This window comes from Protopterus annectens, chromosome 8.part0, assembly GCF_019279795.1.
Source record: "Protopterus annectens isolate FY-2018-M chromosome 8.part0, PAN1.0, whole genome shotgun sequence".
Classification (NCBI taxonomy): domain Eukaryota; kingdom Metazoa; phylum Chordata; order Ceratodontiformes; family Protopteridae; genus Protopterus; species Protopterus annectens.
In genome coordinates this window covers 951,944,945-951,966,875 of record NC_056741.1, presented here as the reverse complement: position 1 = coordinate 951,966,875, position 21,931 = coordinate 951,944,945, and the positions used below count along the sequence as shown (strand labels likewise).

Sequence of the window (21,931 nt, the reverse complement as noted above, 5' to 3'; positions counted from 1 at the left end):
AGAGGGAGAGAATCCCCTTCCACACAGATTCCTCATCAGGAGAGTAATATTCCTGGGGGAATGGGAAACATAAAAAATGGACTCTTCTGAGGATGAGAAGGAAGAATCATGTTCTTTTCTGATTTGAGGTGTAGTGGATGGGAGGGAAGAAGCAGAGGCAGGCCTAGGGCTCAGAAGAGGCAGCGTGGAAGTGGCTGAGGCTGAAGGCCTGAGGGCCATAAAGGCCTGCATGAGAGAAGAGGTGAAGGCCTGCCAATCCAGTCCGATTTCTGAAGAGGTGGAGGTATGTTTAGTTTTTTGCTTCTTTTTGGCTGGGGAGGAAGTGGAGAGAGGCCTGGTGTCGGGTTTGGACAGTAACACATCCAAAGTCTGGATCCCTGCAGGAGGTACCACCGAAACTGGTACCCCGTTGATGTCTGGATAAGCTCTGTGGACATGCTGGTCATCGGCTGCGAAAAGGCTTCCACAAGGGATATTGCTGCAGTCAACGTATCCTCCGAGCATGCCTCAATCCCTAGAATGGCAATTGGTGCATCAGGAAGCGGAGCGGCAGGCGAAGGCAGCCTAGGAACATTGGCCTTCTTGCACGGGGGTTCAGGCGCAGCCTCCAATGTAGGATCCATCCTAAGGGCTAACCGCTTAAGATGTTGGTTCTCCAGGTAGAGGTTTAATGCAGCTACACAGCTGTACAAGGTCTTGGGCACAAACGACTGAAGGTCTTGGGCACAAACGACTGACAAATAGCGCAGGAGGAGTGATAGTGTTCCTGGCCTAGGCAAAAAACACACCTGTCATGGGCATCTTTACGGGGTATCTGGCGCCCGCACCGGCACTTTCTCTTTTTCCCTGGCATCAGGTAAAGGCTACAACAGCCAAGTGTTAGCAAGAACAATCATCAAAAATAAGAAAATTAGAAGCCAAACGGGTTACTTATCTTAGGATGCGACATCTGTGGAGAAGCGATCGTACAATGCAAATGTCATCTGCGGCTGAAAAGTTCTGAGAATTGTGCATGCAGACATCACATTTAAGCCCCCTGGTTTATGGCCATATGTGCGACGTCCCACACACACTGCAACATGTATAGGAGCTGATGTATGAGTCACGTGAGGCCATGAAATACCACTCCTAGAATACTGCAACACAGGAATAGAAGTACATCTAATTATTCACAACCATAGCGCTCAACCTCTTAGCACACAAAATTTGGACAATGTCAAAAATAAGGGGGTGGGCAAATTTTAAATATCACTCTTATAAGCTTATAAAGTTGCTAGAATAAATGATCTAGTGTTACCATGCATTTTCTGAATGACATGAAGCCTGAAACTCAAATGCCTGTCATGACTTACTGAATTCGGTCCTCACTGATTTGCCACAAAAATCCAGAAAACCAAAAATTTTATGAGTAACAGACCAAAAATATGAGGCAAAAATCTGGGCATTCAGTGAAAATCTGGACAGAGAGATTTTCATAATAATCAAGAGCAGTTCAGAAAAATAAATGGGCATTAAAGGTAAAGATGGCACAAGTCATCTAGACAGAAAAAATGAATGTGGGGAAATAAAACACTGCATGTTATACTATTTTCCCCCAACTCTTAACATCACAATATGAATGCATAATTTGGACAAAGGCTGGCCCACTGACAGACACTGGATTTCAATTTGCAATGCTTCTGACAAGGGTCTGGAAACATATACAGATAACTATGGAACTGGCAATAGATGTGAAGAGTGAATACTATGGCCATATTTCTTTCCTAGCACTGAGAATTTGACATTGCTGCAGTTCCTGCCATAGCATGATGGCAAATGCAAGACTGTTGGAAGAGGGGAGGGCAGTTAGACTCAGTTGTGTTGCTTATGCGTCTTTATGAAAGCAAGCAAACAAATGAAAACCCTAACTATTTAGTCCTGGCTGAGGCACCCTTTAACCTCCCCACCACAAGAGGCCAAAATGATAGTGGACTAAATTCCAGACTTCAAGCTGCAGCACTGCCCAACAGACAATAAGTCTACCTTCCTCAAAGCAAGGAAGCACACTGCTCGGGGATAAGGAGTAAACTTGGGGACACTGATCATGCAAGTTATACAAAAGGACAGCATGCAAATGTTGATTGGAGGCTGAACTGCTGTCCTCACTAAAGATGGTACAGCCATAGAGGTGGTGAGAATTAGACCATGACTCATTTGTTACATAGATTGAATTGAAAATACTTAGATGAAGTCATGAAGATTACATGAAATGTTGCTCATTAATGTTTCTTGGAGAACAGAAGTTGAAGGACTAGTTAGTCGCTGTGGAATTAGAGCACACTTCCTTTAATCACAGCATAAAGACCATGCAAGAAACACTTAAATTATTTGAGGACTAGATACGTTATGATTACTGTATACAGTACAGCTGCAAAACAATGGGAAATATGCTTACATTTCTCATACTTCCCACTGGAGTCGCCAGGTCGAGTTGGATCAAAGTTGGCTAGCTCCTTCTCCATATAGTAAAGTACACGCATGGAGTCATCTTGCTGGTTAGCCTGGATGCGGTAACCACTTCTCACTATTAACATAAAACCAACGATAAATCAGTAGACTGTAGATTATATGCTGTTTCACTGAAGCTTGCAACTTAAAATTAAAGAGAATGACTTACTTAATCTTGCAAAGTGTGATGTCCTTATCTTAGCAAGGCTAAAAACATTAAATAAGCAATCTAAACATGTTAACTCATGCTAAAGTCCATGAAAACACTATGAAATGCAGAGTTAAGTAACAAATTCAAATGAAGTGTATTAAGAGCATACCAAAAAGTACAGCTGTGTACACTTACCATAAATGTAGATGTTCGAGTGTATTCACTGTTGCAATCATCACACTTGGGTTATCTGCCTGCAGGTAGCCCTCAGGCGGCCCGAATACCAGAGGCATAGTATTTCTGCGTCAGTTGCTGTGACTCTAGGACAGACGTCAGGTCATCAGGGGTATAAAAACAGGCAGCCGACGCCATTACATCAGTTTTTCTTGCCCCAAATGTCAGGAGCCCCCCAAATATGGAGCAAGTTATGGTGGGGAAAACATCATCAGTAAAAAGCAAATGCCAATACCAATACTCCTTGAAAGGGGTGAGTAAAGGACAGAGAGGGGAGAGAGACAAGGGGGCTGGAGGGAGGAAAAAGTACAGTTGTGTACACTTAACATAAATGTAGATGATCGAGTGTATTCACTGTTGCAGTCATCGCATTTGGGTTATCTGCCTGCAGGTAGCCCACAGTCTGCCTGAATACCAGAGTCTTGTGATTTCTATGCTGGATGCTGTCACTTCTTCCATGACGTCAGGATGTCATGGGTATAAAACATGCAGCCAATGCCATTACATCAGTTTTTCTTGCCCCAGATGTCAGGAGCCCCTTAAATAGGAAGCAATTACATGGCGTAGAACACCCCCAGCAGAAAACAAATAACAATGATATAAGATTTGCCAAACAAGAAGGATAGGTAGAAGTAAAGAAAAGTCAGGGGGCTGGAGGGAGGGTAACCAGGACTGCAACAGTAAATACACTCGAACATCTATATTTATGGTAAGTGTACACAACTGAACTTTGTTCTTAGTGTTTTGCAGTCATCACATTTGGGTTGGTTCCCAAAGCTGAGGATGGGTGGAGGTAGTCAAGAAGCATTAGGGCTGGCAAGCAGACCCTGTGAGACTGCTGTAGCAAATCTAGCTCTGGATTTAGAAAGGATAGGTAAAGTGGTAATGCTTGGTGAAGGTGTGTACAGATCTCCAGGTTGCAACTTCCCGGATGTTCCTGACAGGGACTCCCCTGAGAAATGCTGTATAGGTTGACGTAGCCCTAGTGGAATGTGTTCTGATCCCCTGTGGGGCAGGTTTCTCATGATGTTTGCTGAAGAAATGGATGCAGTGTGCTATCCATGTAGAAATGGTTTGCCCTCTGCCCCTGTAGCCAAACTTGACTAGCAGTTGGTCAGAATTTCAGAAAGGTTTAGTCCTGTTCAGATAGAACCTTGGCTGTCTGCACCCGTCCAGGGAGTGCAGAATCCTTTCCCCTATATTCTGAGGACTAGGGAAAAAAGTTGGCAAATGAATGGATAGGTTTAAAGCCACACTAGAGACCACCTTTGGCATAAAAGATGGGTTAGTCCTGAGGGAACCCTGTCCGCCTAGAAGATAATGAAGGGTTTCATCCTAACACCTTACTTATGGGGGACTTTAATTATCCTTTTATAGACTAGGAATACGCCACAACCCCAAATCTGCAGGCACAGATATTCCTGGAATTCGTAAATATAAACACCTTTAACTAGTTAGTGGATACGCCCACTACAGGTTCCAACATACTGGATCTTGTACTCACAAGTATGGAAGAATGCTGCATCACCCCCCAATGTCACATCCTCCCTAGTAAGGTTTGACCTTAAAGCCATCTCCTATCAAAATCAGCTTGGTAACTGTAGTAAATCCATTAACAGTTAGGAATTATTCCAAGGCAAACTAGTTTTTATTAAGCAATAGTTTGTCAAAATTCAGTGTTCTTCCAAATCCAGAAAACACGGCAGCCTATGCAGAATTGTTCACAGAAACTCAGTACAACCATGTTAGTAGCGGCATAAACACTGCTGTAACTACCAGAAGTAAACCCAAAACTAACTCCAAAAAGAAATCACCCTGATGGCATCCTAGATTAAAACAGGTTATACAACAAAAGGAAAACAAATCCTGGCTAAAATCAGAAAGTGTAATACCCATAAAGATAAGAACTCTTATCAAAATAAACAGGCAGTTAAGAGGGCTAATTAAGTCCAATAAATCCAATTTTGAGGTCAAGATAGCCTCCCAGACAAAACTCCATCCATAAGGTCTTCTTCAGCTCTGTCAGCATCCTCAAAGGCAGTACACAGCAGCATGCTGAACTGGTGGTCAAAGGTGCCACATTCGCTGAGCTGGACAATGTAGCGAAATCTGCTGGTTGACAAATTAATTTCCAGCTTTATCCCCCCAATCACCTGTAGCCACCTCTCAAGAAGTACCTTCAAACATAACCCCACCAACTACAAATAGAGAGCATGCCCTGGCTGTGCTTAATAAGGCCAAGAACATAGACTCAATTGACCTCGATAATATCCCAGGATGCCTCCTGAATAGTCTAAAACATGACCTGTCAGGGCTGCTGTAGTTACTGTTTAACTATAGTCTCAAAACAGGCTTTGTGCCACAAGAATGGAGAGCTTCAACAGTCATCCCTCTTCATAAGAGTGGACCATCAACTGATCCTGTAAACTACAGACCCATTAGTCTGACTAGTATTGTATGCAAATCCATGGAAAAAATTATCATGGAAATGATCCATAAAGACATAGGAGATCTTCAGACACTGGACCCATCCCAGTTTGTCTGTCAATGAAGGTCATGCCTACTGAACCTGGTGGACTTCTTTGAGAAGGTCACCAAGGCACTGGGTGAGGGTAAAACAGTACATGCTGCCTACCATGACTTGACTTGGCTAAGGCATTTGATACAATACCCCACTCCAGCATTGTTAACAAACTTACGGAATTAGGTGTAAACCCATATGTAATACATTGAATAGCCAGCTGGCTTACAGGTAGGACCCAGGAAGTTAGGATTGGTGAGACTACCTCAGCAAAGAGACAGGTCACCAGTGGAGTCCCTCAAGACTGTGTGCTGGGCCCAGTCCTCTTTGGCATCTACTTCTCAGAAGTTGAGGCTGTCAAACGGCTCAGGTTGACCAAGTCTGCAGATGAATACAAACTGAGAGCAGTCATAGAATCCCCCCAAAATACTGACATCTTACAAGAAGGTCTAACACAGACAAATGACTACTGCCAAAGCCATGGAGTAAAACTTGGTACAAGAAATACATTATAGTACCTTTTGGGAAGTATGACAACTGTCATCAATAAATAATCCCCAAGTCTTGATCCACTAGTCAGAGATCTGGGAACACATGTAGACAGTAACTTGGGCTTCAACCAACATTTATCCAAGGTAGTAAGGAAATCCTTCTGTGTTACTCAACTTATAAGTAGTGCATGGCATCTAGGTCCAGGGAAGTCATTGCACCACTATATTTGGCCCTTGTCAGACCCACAATTGAGTATAATGCCCTCTTTGGTATTTATATGACCAGAAACATGCAGCAACTGGAACGTTTGTAAAGATTCCTTACAAAAAGAATACAGGGCATAAACACAATGTCCTATGTGGATCACCTTAAAGCCCTATCTCTATACTCTGTATCCTACAGACTACTCAGAGGTGATCTATGCCTTGCATACAAGGCATCCCTGGACCCTGCTCTAATGAACCTTTTTCACATTCGCAAAACGAACAGCAACAGAACTGCTAGATCTAAAAAACATAAATAGGACCTGTTGGAGAGACGGATCTGTTTCTCAGAATTCTCTTTCTGGAACAGGCTCCCCATCCATGTGAAACAAAGTCCTTCCCTAACCCTATTTTAGTGTAACTTGAACCATAGGATGGGAAGTCCAAAATTCCCCCCTTGTCTGGCACACACCTCTAATTGACAGAGTCCGTCAGTAAAACATATTGTAACCAAAAATCACCTCTCTGTCATTGTCTGAAACATATAACTTGTGGGATACAGTTGGGTTGCATGGCTAGGCTTATAAAGGCCCTAGTGGTCATTAGCCAGGTATACACCTGTGAACCACGGCCATAAGGGCCTGCAATTCAGACACTCTTCTTGCTGAAGTGATGGCTAGGAGTAAAGCTGTTTTCCAGGAGAGGAATTTTTTTAACTCTGCTGAAGCAGCAGGTTCAAATGGGTGGAAGTGTGTTTTTTTCAACACAAAGGATCCCAAGCTGGAGTGGGAGCACCCCTGGGGGGGGTTCCTAAATTTCTGGCTCCTCTCAAGAACTGTTTGACCAGAGGATGAGAAAAGATGGGTGGCTCAGTATTATGAGCTGAAATGACAGAGGCATGAATCTTAATGGAAGAGAAGGATAGGCCTTTGTGGAACATTTCTGTTAAGTAATCTAGTCTAGGAGGTAAGCTGGGTACATTTGTGTCTATTCCTTGAGACTGGCTCAGTATCTTTTCCACTTTTCTGAATAGGGTCTTCTAGTAGTAGGCCTTTTTTCCTCCAGGAAGACATCCAGCACCCATTTACTGAGGGTTTGGGGGATGAACCAGGCTGCTATGTTGAGGGTTTGTAATTGAGGGTGCCAAATCTGGCCCTCCTGCTGGGACAGCAGGGAGGGGGACTGAAGCAGGTGTCAAGGTGGCAGTACTGTCGGACTGCGCAAAGGTGGGTACCAGAGCTGGTATAGCCAGTCTGGTGCAATCAGGATTTTCCTTGGCTTGTTCTGTTTGAGTTTTAGTGGAACCTTCGAGGGGAGTGGCAAATGGGAAAAGGCACAGATTGAGAGGTTTTCCCATGTAAAGGACAGAGCATCCACTTTCCATGCTTGGCTGTGTGGAGTTTTGGTGCAATATTTCCCCAATTGAAAATTCTGTTGGGGGAGCGAAGAGGTCCACCTCTGGTGCCTCCCACCTGTGAATCAGCAGCTTGAATGATTTGGGTTCCAGCTTCCACTCGTTCAGGTCCATTAGATTTCTGCTGAAGTCATCTGCCAGTGAACACAGTTTGCCTGGCAGGGATTGAGCTTGTAGGTGCACTTGGTTGCTCAAGGCTGTGACCCCCAGAGCCATGGCTAACCTGCAGAGTGGGTAGGAATGGGTTCCCTCCTGCTTGTTTATGTACCACATAACTGTGGTGCTGTTTGTCTTTATCAATAGTTGGCCTGGGAGAATAAGGTGTTTGAAGGCTGTCAGAGCATTTTGTACAGCTAACATTTCTTTTTGATTGATATGCAGGTGCATTTGCTTTGGGCTCCATTTGCATAGAATACCTTGTTCCTGCCATGTGAGCCCTCCACGAATAGTCTGATGTTAGGGTTTGGGGGACAGGGGTTAAAGCGAAAGGAGTCCTTTGTTGTGGTAGCAGGCCTCTGCCCACCAGAGAAACTCTGACCTTAGGCAAGGAATGATAGGAATCATGGTTTTCAGGTCCTGAGAAAGTCGATACCAGAAACTTTTTAAGTACCACTGGAGTTTCTTCATATGCAGTCCTGCATATGGAATTAGTAGAATGCAAGAGGCCATGAACCCTAGGGCTTGCAGTATTTTTCTTGCAGATAGATGGGTTTTAGTGGCCAATAGATTGAAGTAGTTTGTCAAACATTTGTTTTTCTGGAATGAGGAATGCTATCTGGGAAGTTGCATTCAAGCTTGCTCCCAGGAATACAGTCTGTTAGTTGGGTACCTGATGTGATTTCTTTTCGTTGATGGTGAACCCCAGTGAAGTTAGAAGTCTCTTTACAAGTGTCAGGTGCTGGAGTAGCAATTCCTGTCTGCCTGAATCAGGTAAATCATGCAGGTATGTGTAAATTTTAATTTTTCTCTGCCTGCAAAATGCAATGGTTGGAGCTAGGCATTTTGTGAATACCCTGGGCGCAGTACATAAGCCAAAGGGAAGTGCAGAGAATTGATCATTCATAGAGCCTGCTCTGAAACTTATGTATTTCCTGCAAGATTCCCTTTATGAGGATGTGTAGATAAACTTCTTTAAAGTCTAGGGTGGCTAGCCAGGATTCCTTGGCTAGCATAGGAAGCAGCTGTTGGACAGCAAGCATCTTGAACCTTGGAACCATCAGGAAGGGGTTGAGAATAGACAGATCCAGGATAGAGCAACAAGAGTTTTCTTTCCTGGGGACCAGAAACAGTATGGAGTAAAAACCTTGTCCCCTATGCTCTTCTGGGACAGGTTGAATAGCCTTGATACTGAAAAGAGAAAGTACTTGGTTTTGGGCCTCTGCCCACTGATTGGGGGGGGGGGGGATCTGGCCATCTGCTTGCGGTTGGCAGTGAGTGGAAGTAGAATCTGTATCCCTGGGATACAATGTTCAATACCTGTGTGTTCTGGGTGATGTACTTTCAGTGTTTTGCATGTAGGTCAAGGATATGTCATTGTGAGATTTTACCATAGGATGTTGGCTTAGTACTCACTGCTTTAGAGGTGGGAGCACTCCCTTGCCTAGAACTGTGCATACCCTGAGACTGTCATCGTGGTGGTATGCTTCCCCTGGGTTAGGACAAAGAAGGTCTGGGAGGGACTGGAAATGACCAGTTTTTTGAAGGTCAATGCCTACTGAATCTAGGTGGCTGCATCTGTAAGGAAATGCTTTAGTGTTTGCATAGATGAAGCTTTTTCCTCCATCTTTTTGAGGACTTCTGCTTTATTGCCAAACAGGCGTTCATGATTTAGTGGTGCATCTCATAATCTTGCTTTGACATAGTCTGGCAAGATATGCTCCTTAAGCCAAGCATGCGTTCTAAGAACCGGGCCAGTGACAGCAGCCCTGCAAAATGTTTTGAAGGCATCAAATCCACATTGTAAAGTATGTTTTCCAACTTGGTTAGCAGAATGTATGAACTCTTGTAAATCCTTATGTTCTGAAAAATCAGGAATCAACCTCAATTTCTGTTTAATTAGTTCCATAATATGCAGTTGATACTTTAACATATGAAACTGTCAATTTAAAGCCCCGATGGCAAGAGTAGCAGAAGTGTATATCTTCTTACACCATCTATCTAAAGCCCAGGAGTCCCTGTCTGAAGGGGTAGGGCTTTTGGCTATTGTAGCCTTAATGCCTTTAGGTCCCTGGGAAAGTGTTTCTGGAGCCGCAGTAGGATTTTTAAAAAGAAAATTGTGGGAGTCAGGTACTCTGTAGTACCTGTCAGGATTCCTGGCCACTGGAGGCAAGGTATTCGGGATAAGGCTGGATTCCAAAAAGACATCATCTACAATCTCCAGAACAGTGGGTATAGCTAGAGGCCTGAGCGGAGGCAAGTCTAAAAATTCTCAGAGTCTCTTTTTGGACTGTGGGTAGTCCTGGCATTCCCAGAGGAAATGCTCTCTTAAGGAATGCAAGGTTTCACCAAAGGAAAAATTGTCTAGAGGGGAGGCAGAGGGGATGGAATACTCTGCATCTGAATCCTCATAGGGAGAGATAAGGGAATGTCCTGGTAATTAGAGGGGTCAGTCATCAGGCTCACGGTTTGTAGAATCAGAAGGAAAATAAATCCTTTGTCTCAGAGGGGGAAGGCTGGCTTCCCCTAATTAAATTTCTTAGGTCTTCAGCCATTCTAAGCATTTGTTTCCATGGCATGGGAGCTTGAGCATGGGCTTTGGTCATCAGTTTTCTAGGCGAAGTGCGAACTCTGAGCCTGAGAAACTCGGAAGATTTAGTTAAAAACGGAGATGTCAGTTTAATACGAACATCATAAGGTTGGAATACACCCTCAGAAGCCGGTGGCTGCACAGTGGCTCCGGGCTCATCCAAGGTAGAGACATCAGCAGGATCCATAGTCGAAGAAACAACTCGTGGCATACCGGACTCCAAAAAGGTCTCACGAGGGGCCTGCGACTCTGTAGAAGCGGGTATCAGGGGCTGCGAAGGCACCTCACTGAGTATCGGTCTATGCAGTTTGTCTCTGTCTTTATCCTTACATTTTTTTGGAAGATCAGTAGTCGTACGGCTTATCAAAGCCATTTCGGAATAAGGAGAACAAGAGCGAAAGAAATCAGCGACAAAAATAGCCTGACGACGAATAGTTCGGGAGTTGAACAATGCACAAAACCGAGAGCGAGAAAAATTGTGGTCAGGGCCTAAGCAGATGGCGCAGAAGAATGAAAATCTATGTGAGGTATTTGCTTTCCACAGGCCAGACAATTATTAACTTTTTCTGACATTTATTTATTTATTTATTTGCAGTTGGTTTACCAGAATAGTGCATTGGGCCAAAATGAACCCGTTTTCAATGGAGTCCTGGGGAGAAAAGCTCCAAAAACAGACTAGGTACATACAGTAGATTACTAATGATAATTATACAAATGTAAAAGATACAAGCAATTCATTTCAAAAGTACAGGAAACATTTAAAACAATACAGACTAGGTACATACAGTAGATTACTAATGATAATTATACAAACTTGGAGGTGTTACAGGCTATGAAAAGTAATATTGCAGAGTGATACAGAGTAGTTATTACGTAAGAAGCATAAACTTAATAGGTGCAGTCAAGTACATTCTTTGCAGATACCATGGGAATAATAATGTGAGTTACGGGAAATAAGGAAGAATTGCTGGAGTAAACATGGGAGAGAAGGAAGATGAAAATTGCCATTATTAGTTATGGGGGTGGGAGCAAGAGCATTCCCACTGGGACACTAGATGTACGTGAAGAGATTTTTTGAACATATAATGGTTAGAGGTGGTGCGAATGGATGGTGGTAGTGAGTTCCAAAGACGAGCTAGGTTATAGGATAGTAGGTTTTTGCCTGGGGGACGAGTTGGTTTGTGCACTTCTAATAGATTTTGACTGTTTGACCTTAAAACTCTATCAGGTAGGTGCATCTTAAAGGCAGAAGAGAGGGAGGGACAGAGAGAGGGGTTGAAAATGAGCTTATGGGCAAGAATTAGCTGAGTATAGGCGAGATGATTGGGTAGTTCTAGCCATTTTAGTTTTTGGAGAGAGGAACAGTGGTGGGTGGAGGACCTATGGCTGTTAGCGAACTTGGCGATTTTGTTGTAGCAAGAGGAAAGTTGTTTTTTTAGAGAGGACTGAAGATTAGTTAGGAGTGGAGCTCCATAGAGAAGGGAGGGGATAAGAAAGGATGTAGAGAGTGATTTTAGAGGTGGTTGTAAGGTACTGATTTTGTCGGTAGAGCATACCTAGTTTTTGATGGGTTTTTTTGATATTTAATTGTAGATGCGAGTTGAAATTAAGCTGGCTGTCAATTTGGACCCCAAGTAACTTGGCTTCTGACACCAGTTCCAGAAGTGAGTTATTTTGACTAGTGATCGAGAATGTATTTTGATCGAGAACGTATTTATATCGAAAGGAGTAACTTTAGAGGGGGGTAAATACCATTAATTTAGTTTTAGAAGCATTGAGTGCTAGGTGGTTTATTTTCATCCATTGCTCAGTGATTGAAAAAGCTTCTTGCGTAAGCTTTAGGAGTATGGGGGTAGATGTGGCAGAGCAGGTAATGGTAGAATCATCTGCATACTGGATGATGTTTGAGAATGGAATAGATTTGCGGAAATCATTAATAAATACATTGAAGAGAAGGGGACCTAGTATGGAGCCTTGGGGAACTCCGGTGGGGGTATTAAGAAATGAGGAGGTTGCCTTTTTCCATTTTACTGCTTGGCATCTATTGGATAAGTAGCTGGAGAACCAGTTCAAAGAGGAGGGAGATAGGTTAAGTTTTGAGAGTTTAGTTAAGAGCAGGCTGTGTGAGATAGTGTCAAAGGCCTTAGAGAGGTCAAGTAGTAGGGTAGAAACAATTAGGCCACAGTCACGAGCTTTATTTACAGTTTCAAGAAAGGAGAGGAGGGCTGTCATGGTGCTATGATTTGGTCTGAATCCATGTTGTGTGGGAGTTAGAAGGTTATTATATAAGAGATGTGGTAAGAGTTGAAGTTGGACACACTTTTCTAGAAGTTAGGAAATGAGAGACAGGATAGCAATGGGTCGGAAGTTAGTGACATTGCTATTGTTGCCACCTTTATGCAAAGGTATGATATAAAGGCTTGTTTCCAGATTTGGGGTACTGTAGATTCTTGGATGGAGCGGTTGATTAAAATGCTTATGGGATAGGCAATTGCTTCAGCAGCTATGCTTAGAAACTAAGAAGGGATGCTATCAGGTGCGTTAGTGCATGGCTTCAATTTCTGAAGGAGTTTCTTTATAGTAGAAGTAGGTATAGGTTTTAATGAGAATAGAGGTGAGTGGGGAGAGGGAGTATTAGAGGGTGGTGAAGATGATGTGGAAGTTAGAGTGGGAGAAGAGGTAGAGGATAGAGAGTTAGTAGATGGGAATGAGGGAGGAGCAGCAGTGCAGGGTAGATTGTTGGCAGGGGATGGTGGGGGTGTATTAGAGATTGAGGTGGTACTAGAGAATGAGGAGGTTAGTTTGGCAATGGATTCAATGAAAAAGGAGTTAAATTGAGTAGCTAAGTCTAATTCTGGAGCATTTGGGTCTGGGGTGGGGGTTGTGGTTTGCTGGGGTTAAGGAGAGTAGAGATACCTTTCCAGAATTTTTGAGGGTTTGTTTTATTATTGTTTTGGAGTGTAGAGAAGTAATTTTGTCTATCAGAGATAATAAGCTTTTTTTACTTTATTTCAAAGTGTTTTGTATTCATTATGGAGTCGGGGCGGTCTTGTTTTTCTGATAGAGTGCCCAGGCTTTATCTCTATGGCGCATGGTTGCTAGTGTGTTTTTGGTAAGCCAAGGGGTGGAATTAGTTTTTATTCTCTTTGTCCTTAAAGGGGCGTGAGAGTCTAGTAGTTTTAGGAATGTTGAGCTGAAGTGGGCAACTGCATTATCTAAGGATAATGTTTTTAGACAATTCCAGTTTATTGCTTTTAGAGAGTTTGAAAAGGTTGTTGGGTTAAAGTTTTTATGGTTACGGGTAGTAATATAATTATGGGTGCGATATGGGATAGAGGGGAGTCGGTGAGTGAAGATGGGTATATGATCACTTAGGGGGTCGAGAAGAGTGCCACTGTCAGAAAAATAGTGGGGATGTGAGACTAGAATCCAATCTAGAATACTGCCGCTAGAGAGGTTTTTTGAGGGGCGTGTTACAGAGTTGATTAGCTGGGAAAAATTATAGAGGCTGATGTTAAGAGAGTTAGTTGGAGACTGAATGGAGGCCCAGTTAATGTTCACATCTCCTAAGATTATGGTTTCATTGCTAATGTTATTGGAGAGCCAGGAGAGGATATCTTCAAGTGTGGAAATATTATCCCCTGGGGGGATGTAGAGGGATGCTAGACATATGTGTTTGTGGTCAGGTTTGTGGTCAGTTAGAGCAAGAAAAAAGGATCCCCAATGGGGTACTTATCTTTTAGAAGACTTCAGGTCTGAAACTCGAAAAATGAAAATTTCAGGAGGCGGCCAACCAGCACTTGTGAACTGCTTCTGCTTCAGGCATCGCACGGCAAGAAAGACTGATGTAATGGTGTCGGCTGCATGTTTTATACCCATGACATCCTGAAGAACGACAGCATCTGATGCAGAAATCCCAGGACTCTGGTATTCAGGCCGACTGAGGGCTACCTGCAGGCAGACAACCCAAATGTGATGACTGCAACAGTGAAACACGAAGAACATCCAGGACTGCAACAGTGAATACACTCAAACATCTACATTTATGGTAAGTGTACACAACTGTATTATGTTCTTCGTGTTTCAATGTTACAGTCATCACACTTGGGTAGATTCCCTAAGCTGAAGAAGGGTGGAGGCAGTCAAGAGTTGGGCTGGTCAGTATGAGCCTTGCAGGACTGCTGTTGCAAAACCTACCCTGGATTTGAAAAAGCTAGGCAGGTGGTAATGTTTGGTGAAGGTGTGTACAGAACTCCAGGTAGCAGCTTCCAGGATGTCCCTGGTAGGACTCTCCCTGAGGAAAGCTGTAGATGTGGAAGTTGCCCTAGTGGAGTGTGTTCTGACCCCCTGAGAGGTTGGTTTCCCATGGTGCTTGTAGCAAAAATGGATGCAGTGTGCTATCCATTTGGAAATTGTTTGCTTTGAAATGGCCTTGCTCTTTGTCCCTGGTGCAAAGCTGACTAGTAACTAGTCAGATTTCCTGAAGGGCTTAGTCCTATCAAGATAGAATCTGAGCTGTCTGTGCACGTCCAAGGAGTGCAGGATCCTTCACTTTATTTTGTGGATTAGGGAAGAAAGTTGGCAAAGGGATAGACTGGTTGAGAGCCACACTGGACACCACTTTAGGCATAAAGGAAGGGTTAGTCCCAAGGGAAACCCTGTCAGCATAGAAAATAATGAAGGGCTCCACAGTCATAAGTGCTTGTAGCTCAGACACTCTTCTCGCTGAAGTGATGGCCAGAAGCATGGCTGTTTTCCAAGAGAGGAATTTTAACTCTGCTGATGCTGCAAGCTCAAAGGGAGGTAGTGTGAGCTTTTCCAGTACAAAGTTAAGGTCCCAAGCAGGGGTGGGTGCTATCCTAGGTGGCCTTAAGTTGAGCGTCCCCTCTCAGGAACTGTTTGATAAGAGGGCGAGAGAAGAGAGGTGGCTCAGTGTTGTAATGAGTCGAAAGGGCAGAGGCATGGATCTTAATGGAGGAGAAGGATAGGCCTCTGTGGAGCAGATCTGCTAAGTAATCCAGGATTAGAGGCAGGGAGGGCAGAGTTGTGTCCTCTCCTTTAGACTGAATCCAGGAGCAGTACCTTTTCCACTTATCAGCATAGGATTTCCTCGTACTGGGTCTCCTGGCTTCAAGAATTACGCCCAGCACCCACTTGCTTAGGCTGGTTACTGGGGAAGAGTTCAAGGAATAAGCCAGGCTGCAAGATTTAGGGTTTGCAGTTGTGGATGCAAGATCTGTCCCCCCTGATGAGAGAACAGGGTTGGGTTCTGGTGTAGGTGCCAGGGTGGCACCAGTGACAGGCTGTGCAGGAGTGGGTACCTCTGCTGGCGTGGCCAGTCCGGGCAATCAGAATTGTCCTTGGTCTGTCCTGTCTTATCTTGAGCAAAACTCTTGAGATAAGGAGCGGGGGGGGGGGGGCATAGAATGAGAGATTTACCCACTGGAAAGATAGAGGATGGCCCTGCTGTGAGGTGTCCTGGTGCAGAATCTGCTGAGCTGGTGATTGCAGAGGAGGCAAAGAGATCCACCTCTGGGGTCCCCCATTTCTGAATCAGAAGGTTGAAGGTGCTGGCCTCTAGTTGCCACTCGTGTGGGTCTAGGAAATTTCTGCTTAAGTTGTCTACCAGTGAGTTTTGTTTGGCAGGAATTGAGCTTGCAAATGAACACTGCATATCCAAGGCCGTGTTCCACAGAGCCATGGCTAGTCTGCGGAGTGGGTTCCCCCGCTTGTTGATGTACCACATAACTATGGTGTCTGTTTGATGAGAGTAGGGATCTGAAAGCTGTCAGAGCATGCTGCACAGCTAGCATCTCTTTTTGGTTGATGTGCAGATGAATTTGACTTGCGCTCCAGTGGCCCTGAATGCACTTGCCTTCCATGTGTGCTCCCAGGCATAGTCTGATGAGTCTGTGGTTAGGGTATGGGGGGGCGTGGGGTTGAGTAAAGGGCAGTCCCTTGTTGTGGTCGCATGCTGCTGCCCACCAAAGAAACTCTGCCCTTAGGGTTTTAAAGGAATGACAGTTTCCAGGTCCTGAGAATGTTGGCACCAAAGACTAAGTACCATTGAAGTTTCCTCATATGCAGTCTGGCATATGGAATTAGCAGGATGCAGGAGGCCATGAACCCTAGCGCCTGCAGGATTTTCCTTACAGATAGCTGGGTTCTGGTGGCCATTTGAGTAAAATAGTCTGACAGAAAGGCTTGTTTTTCTGGAGTGAGGAATGCCATCTGGGATACTGTGTCCAACCTTGCTCCCAGGAATACAATCTTTTGGCTGGGGACTAGTTTTGATTTATCATCATTGATGGTGTAATCCCAGGGAGGATAGAAGCTTTTTTTACAAATGTCAGGTGCTGCAACAGCATTTCCTGTCTGCCTGAATCAGGGAGTCATCCACGTATGGGTAAATTTGAATATTTCTCTGTCTGCAGTAAGCAATGACTGGAGCCAGGCATTTTGTGAATACACTGGGAGCAGTGGATAAGCCAAACGGAAGTGCAGAGAACTGATAATGCATACAACCTGCCCTGAAGTGTAGATATTTCCTGCATGACTCCCTTATAGGGATGTGCAGATAGGCTTCTTTTAAGTCTAGGGTGACTAACCAGGTAGCTTTGGACAGCATAGGAAGAAGCTGCTGCAGGGTAAGCATTTTGAATTTTGGTACCACCAGGAAGGTGTTGAGAATTGAAATATCTAGGATTGGGTGCCAAGTGCCCTCTTTTCTGAGTACCAGGAAGAGTCTGGAATAGAATCCTTAACCTATCTGTTCTAAAGGAACAAGATGAATTGCCCTTAGAGAGAGCAAGGATTGAACTTGGTTTTGTGCCTCTGCCCACTGATTTGGATGATGGTCTGGGAACCCTTTTGGGGTTGGCAGTGAGTGGAAGTAGAATTTGTATCCCTGGGATACAATGCTGAGGAACCATCTGTCTTTGGTGATGGAAATCCAGTTTTTTGCATGAAAGGCAAGTTTTCCTCCTAGGGGCACAAGCAGTTGTGCAGAGGTGGGGAGTGGAGTTGAAAAGTCATTGGGAATTTTTGCCGTAAGGAGGTGGTTTAGCACTCCCTTCTTTAGAGGTGGAGGCAATCCATTGCTTACATCTCTGCATACCCTGAGACTGTAGCCTAGAGGGTCTGTTTCCCCTGGGTCTAGTTTGAGATGGCCTTGAGGGGGCTGGAAAGGACCAATGCTTCAACGGGCAATGCCTACTGAATCTAGGAGACTGTACTTGCAGGAATTATTTGACTCTCTACATATATATGTAGCTTTTTCTTCCATCTTTTTCAGAACTTCTTCTGCTTTGGTGCCAAACAGCTTGTCTTTGTTCAAAGGAGCATCTAATAACTGATTTGACATGGTCTGGCAAGGTCTGTTCCTTAAGCCAAGCATGCCTTGTCAGTACAAAACCAGTGGCTGCTGCCCTGCAAGATGCTTCTAGGGAGTCAAAGCCACACTGCAATGTATACTTGCTGACTTGGCTTGCAGAATGAACAAGCTCATGCAATTCTTTATTTTCTGCACAGTCTGTAAAGGTAGCTATTTTTGTTTAATAAGTTCCATAATACGTTGTTGGTATTTCAGCATGTGAAACTGACAATTCAAGGCCCTATCCGAAGGGGAGGGATTCTTAGCTGTGGTTGTTTTGATACCTTTACGCCCATGGCAGATGGCTTCTGGATCAGCAGTAGGATTTTTGAAAAGGAATTTGTGTCAGGTACTCTGTAGTACCTGTCTGGTTTCCTAAGAGCAGGGGGTAAAGTATCAGGAGTTAAACTGAATTCCATAAAGACATCATCCACAACATGCAAGCATGGGAGTATTGCTAAAGGCCTATGTTGTGGCAAAATTAGAAATTCTCTGAGTCTCTTTTTTGGACTGAGGATAGTCAGCATTCCCAGTGGAAATGCTCTTAAAGTATGCAAGGTTTCACCAAAAGAAAAACCCTCTGGAGGAGAAGCTGAGGAAATGGATTCCTCGGCATCTGAATCCTCATAAGCAGATAAGGGTAAGTCTTCATAATCGGATACCTCAGAGTCGTCGGACTCTTGGTCTGTTGAAGCTGCTGGGGACAGGTCTCTTTCTCTTAGCAGGGGAAGGCTGACTTCCCCTAATCAGCATAATGTCTTCTGCCATTTTAAGCATTTGAGGTTGTGGCAAGGGAGCAGGTGTATGTGCTTTGGTCATCGGTTTATTAGGTGTGGCCTTAGACATTCGGTAGTTTTACACCAAGTACAGTTGTGTACACTTACCATAAATGTAGATGTTGAAGTGTATTCACTGTTGCAGTCATCACATTTGGGTTATCTGCCTGCAGGTAGCCCTCAGCCAGCCTGAATATCAGAGTCTTGGGATTTCTGCATTGGATGCTGTCACTTCTTCCATGACGTCAGGTCGTCAGGGGTATAAAACGTGCAGCTGATGCCATTACATCAGTTTTTCTTGCCCTAGATGTCAGGTGCCCCCAAAACAGGAAGCAATTACATGGTGTGGAACACCCTCAACAAAAAGCAAACAACACATGATATAAGATATGCCAAACAAAAAAGATAGTTAGAAGTAAAGAGAAGTCAGGGGGCTGGAGGGAGGGTAACCAGGACTGCAACAGTGAATAACATCTACATTTATGGCAAGTGTACACAACTGTACTATGTTCTTCGTGTTTCACTGTTGCAGTCATCACATTTCGGTTAACTCCCAAAGCTAAGGAAGGGTGGATGTAGTTAAGACGCATTAGGGCTGTAAGACTGCTGTGGCAAATCCAGCTCTGGATTTAGAAAATATAGGCAAGTGGTATTGCTTGGTGAAGGTGTGTACAGAGCTCCAGGCTGCAGCTTCCCTTTTAGGGACTCCCCTGAGGAATGCTGTAGAGGTTGATGTAGCCCTAGTGGAATGTGTTCTGATCTCCTGAGGGGTAGGTTTCCCATGGTGTTTGTAGCAGAAACGGATGCAGTGTGCTATCCATTTAGAAATGATTTGCTTTGAAATGGTCTTGCCCTCTGCCCATGCAGCAAAGCTGACTAGCAGCTGGTCAGACTTTCTGAAAGGCTTAGTCCTGTCCAGACAGAACCTAAGCTGCCTGTGCACGTCCAGGGAGTGCAGGATCCTTTCCCTTTTATTCTGAGGATTAGGGAAAAAAGTTGGCAAATGAATGGATTGGTTTAAAGCCACACTAGATATCACCTTGGGCATGAATGATGGGTTAGTCCTGAGGGAAACCCTGTCCGCATGGAAGATAATGAAGGGTTCCACGGCCATAAGGGCCTGCAATTCAGACACTCTTCTTGATGAAGTGATGGCTAGAAGTAAAGTTCTTTTCCAAGAGAAGAATTTTAACTCTGCTGAGGCAGCAGGTTCAAAGGGCGCAAGCATGAGCTTTTCCAATACAAAGTTAAGGTCGCAGGCAGGAGTGGGAGCTCTCCTGGGTGGTCTTACATTTTTTGGCTCCTCTCAGGAACTGTTTTGACCATACGATGAGAGAAAAGGGGTGGCACAGTATTATAATGAGCTGAGATGGCAGAGGCATGAATCAATGACGGAGAAGGATAGGCCTTTGTGGAGCATTTCTGTTAAGTAATCTAGCATATGAGGTAAGCTGGGCACAGTTGTGTCCATTCCCTGAGACCGGCTCCAGGAGCAGTATCTTTTCCACTTTTCTGAATAGGATTATCTAGTACTAGGCCTCCTTGCCTCAAGAATGACATCCAGTACCTGCTTGCTGAGAGTTGCTGGTAAAGAATTCAGGGGATGAGCCAGGTTGCGATCATCAGGGTCTGTAGCTGAGGGTGCAAAATCTGGCCCTCCTGCTGGGACAGCACGGAAGGGGTCTGAGCCAGGTGCCATGGTGGCACTACTGTCAGACTGCACAAAAGAGGATACTAGTGCTGGCGTGGCCAGTCCAGTGCAACCAGGATTGTCCTTGGCTTGTCTTGTTTGATCTTTAGTAGAACCTTTGAGAGGAAGGGCAGAAGGGGAAAGGCATAGATTGAGAGGTTTTCCCAGGTAAAGGACAGGGCATCCATTTTCCAAGCTTGCAGGGAGTTCTGGTGCAATATTTGCTCAACTGACAGTTCTGAGGGGAAGCAGAGAGGTCCACCTCTGGTACCTCCCCACCCCATCTGTTCCTCAAAAGCTTGAATGTTTTGGGCTCCAGTTTCCACTCGTGTGGGTCCATGAGAATTCTGCTTAAGTCGTCTGCCAGTGAATTTAGTTTGTCTGGCAGGAACTGAGCTTGCAAGTGCACTTGGTTGCTCAAGGCTGTGTTCCACAAAACCATGGCTAATCTGCAGAGTGGGTAGGAATGGGTTCCCCCCTGCTTGTTTATGTACCATACAACTGTGGTGTTGTCTGTCTTTACCAATAGTTATCCTGGTAGTATAAGGCCTTTGAAGGCTGTCAGAGCATTCTGTACAGCTAACACTTCTTTTTGATTGATATGCAGGTGCATTTGCTTTGGGCTCCATTTGCCTAGAATGCATTGTCCTGCCATGCAAGCCCCCCCCCCATCCATAGTCTGATGCGTCTGTTTTTAGGGTTTGAGCTGCAGGGGGTTGAGTGAAAGGGAGTCCCTTGTTGTGGTAGCAGGTCTCTACCCACCAAAGGAACTCTGTCCTTAGGCAAGGAATGATAGGAATCATTGCTTCCAGGTCCTGAGAATGCTGACACCAGAGACTTTTTAAGTACCACTGAAGTTTCCTCATATGCAGTCTTGCATATGGAATTAGTAGAAAGCAAGAGGCCATGAACCCTAGGGCATGCAGTATTTTGCTTGCAAATAGCTGGGTTTTGGTGGCCAGTAGATTGAAGTAGTTTGTCAAATAAATTTGTTTTTCTGGAGTGAGGAATGCCATCTGGGAAGTTGTGTTCAAGCTTGCTCCCAGGAATACAATCTGTTGGCTGGGTACCAGATGTGATTTCTTTTCATTGATGGTGTACCCCAGTGAAGTTAGAAGTCTCTTTAAAAATGTCAGGTGTTGCAGTAGCAATTCCTGACCGTCTGCCTGAATCAGGCAATCGTCCAAGTATGTGTAAATTTGAATCATTCTCTGCCTGCAATATGCAATGGCTGGAGCTAGGCATTTTGTGAATACCCTGGGTGGAGTAGACAAGCCAAAGGAAGTGTAGAGAACTGATGACGTATAGACCCTGCTCTGAAACATAGGTATTTCCTGCAGGATTCCCTCATGGGGATGTGCAGATAAGCTTCTTTTATGTCTAGGGTTGCTAACCAGGAATCCTTGGCTAGCATAGGAAGCAGCTGTTGGAGAGTAAGCATTTTGAATTTTGGAACCACCAGAAAGGTGTTGAGAATAGACAGATCCACGATAGGACGCCAAGAGTTTTCTTTTCTGGGTACCAGAAACAGTCTGAAATAAAAGCCTTGTCCCCTTTGTTCTCCTGGGACAGGTTGAATAGTCTTGCTACTGAGGAGAGAAAGTACTTGCTTTTGGGCCTCTGCCCACTGGTTTGGGGGGAGGTCTGGCCATCTGCTTGGGGTTGGGAATGAGTGGAAGTGAAATTTGTATCCCTGGGAAACAATGTTTAAGACCCATCTGTCCTGGGTAATGTACTCCCAGTTTTTGGCATGAGGGCAAGTTTCCCCCCTAAAGGTTCAAGTACTTGGGCAAGGCTTGGAAGAGTTAAGGATAAGTCATTGTGAGATTTTACCATAGGATGGCA

General features: G+C 44.5%; 1 protein-coding gene across 1 annotated transcript in view; it reads right to left on the bottom strand.

Moving 5' to 3' along the window:
• Window positions 1-21,931, bottom strand: part of LSR (lipolysis stimulated lipoprotein receptor) — a 734,631-nt gene that overhangs the window by 72,091 nt on the left and 640,609 nt on the right. Inside the window, exon 7 of the mRNA XM_044079331.1 lies at window positions 2,435-2,563. Coding sequence (XP_043935266.1) covers window positions 2,435-2,563 — 129 coding nt within the window. The remainder of the gene's footprint in view (window positions 1-2,434; window positions 2,564-21,931) is intronic.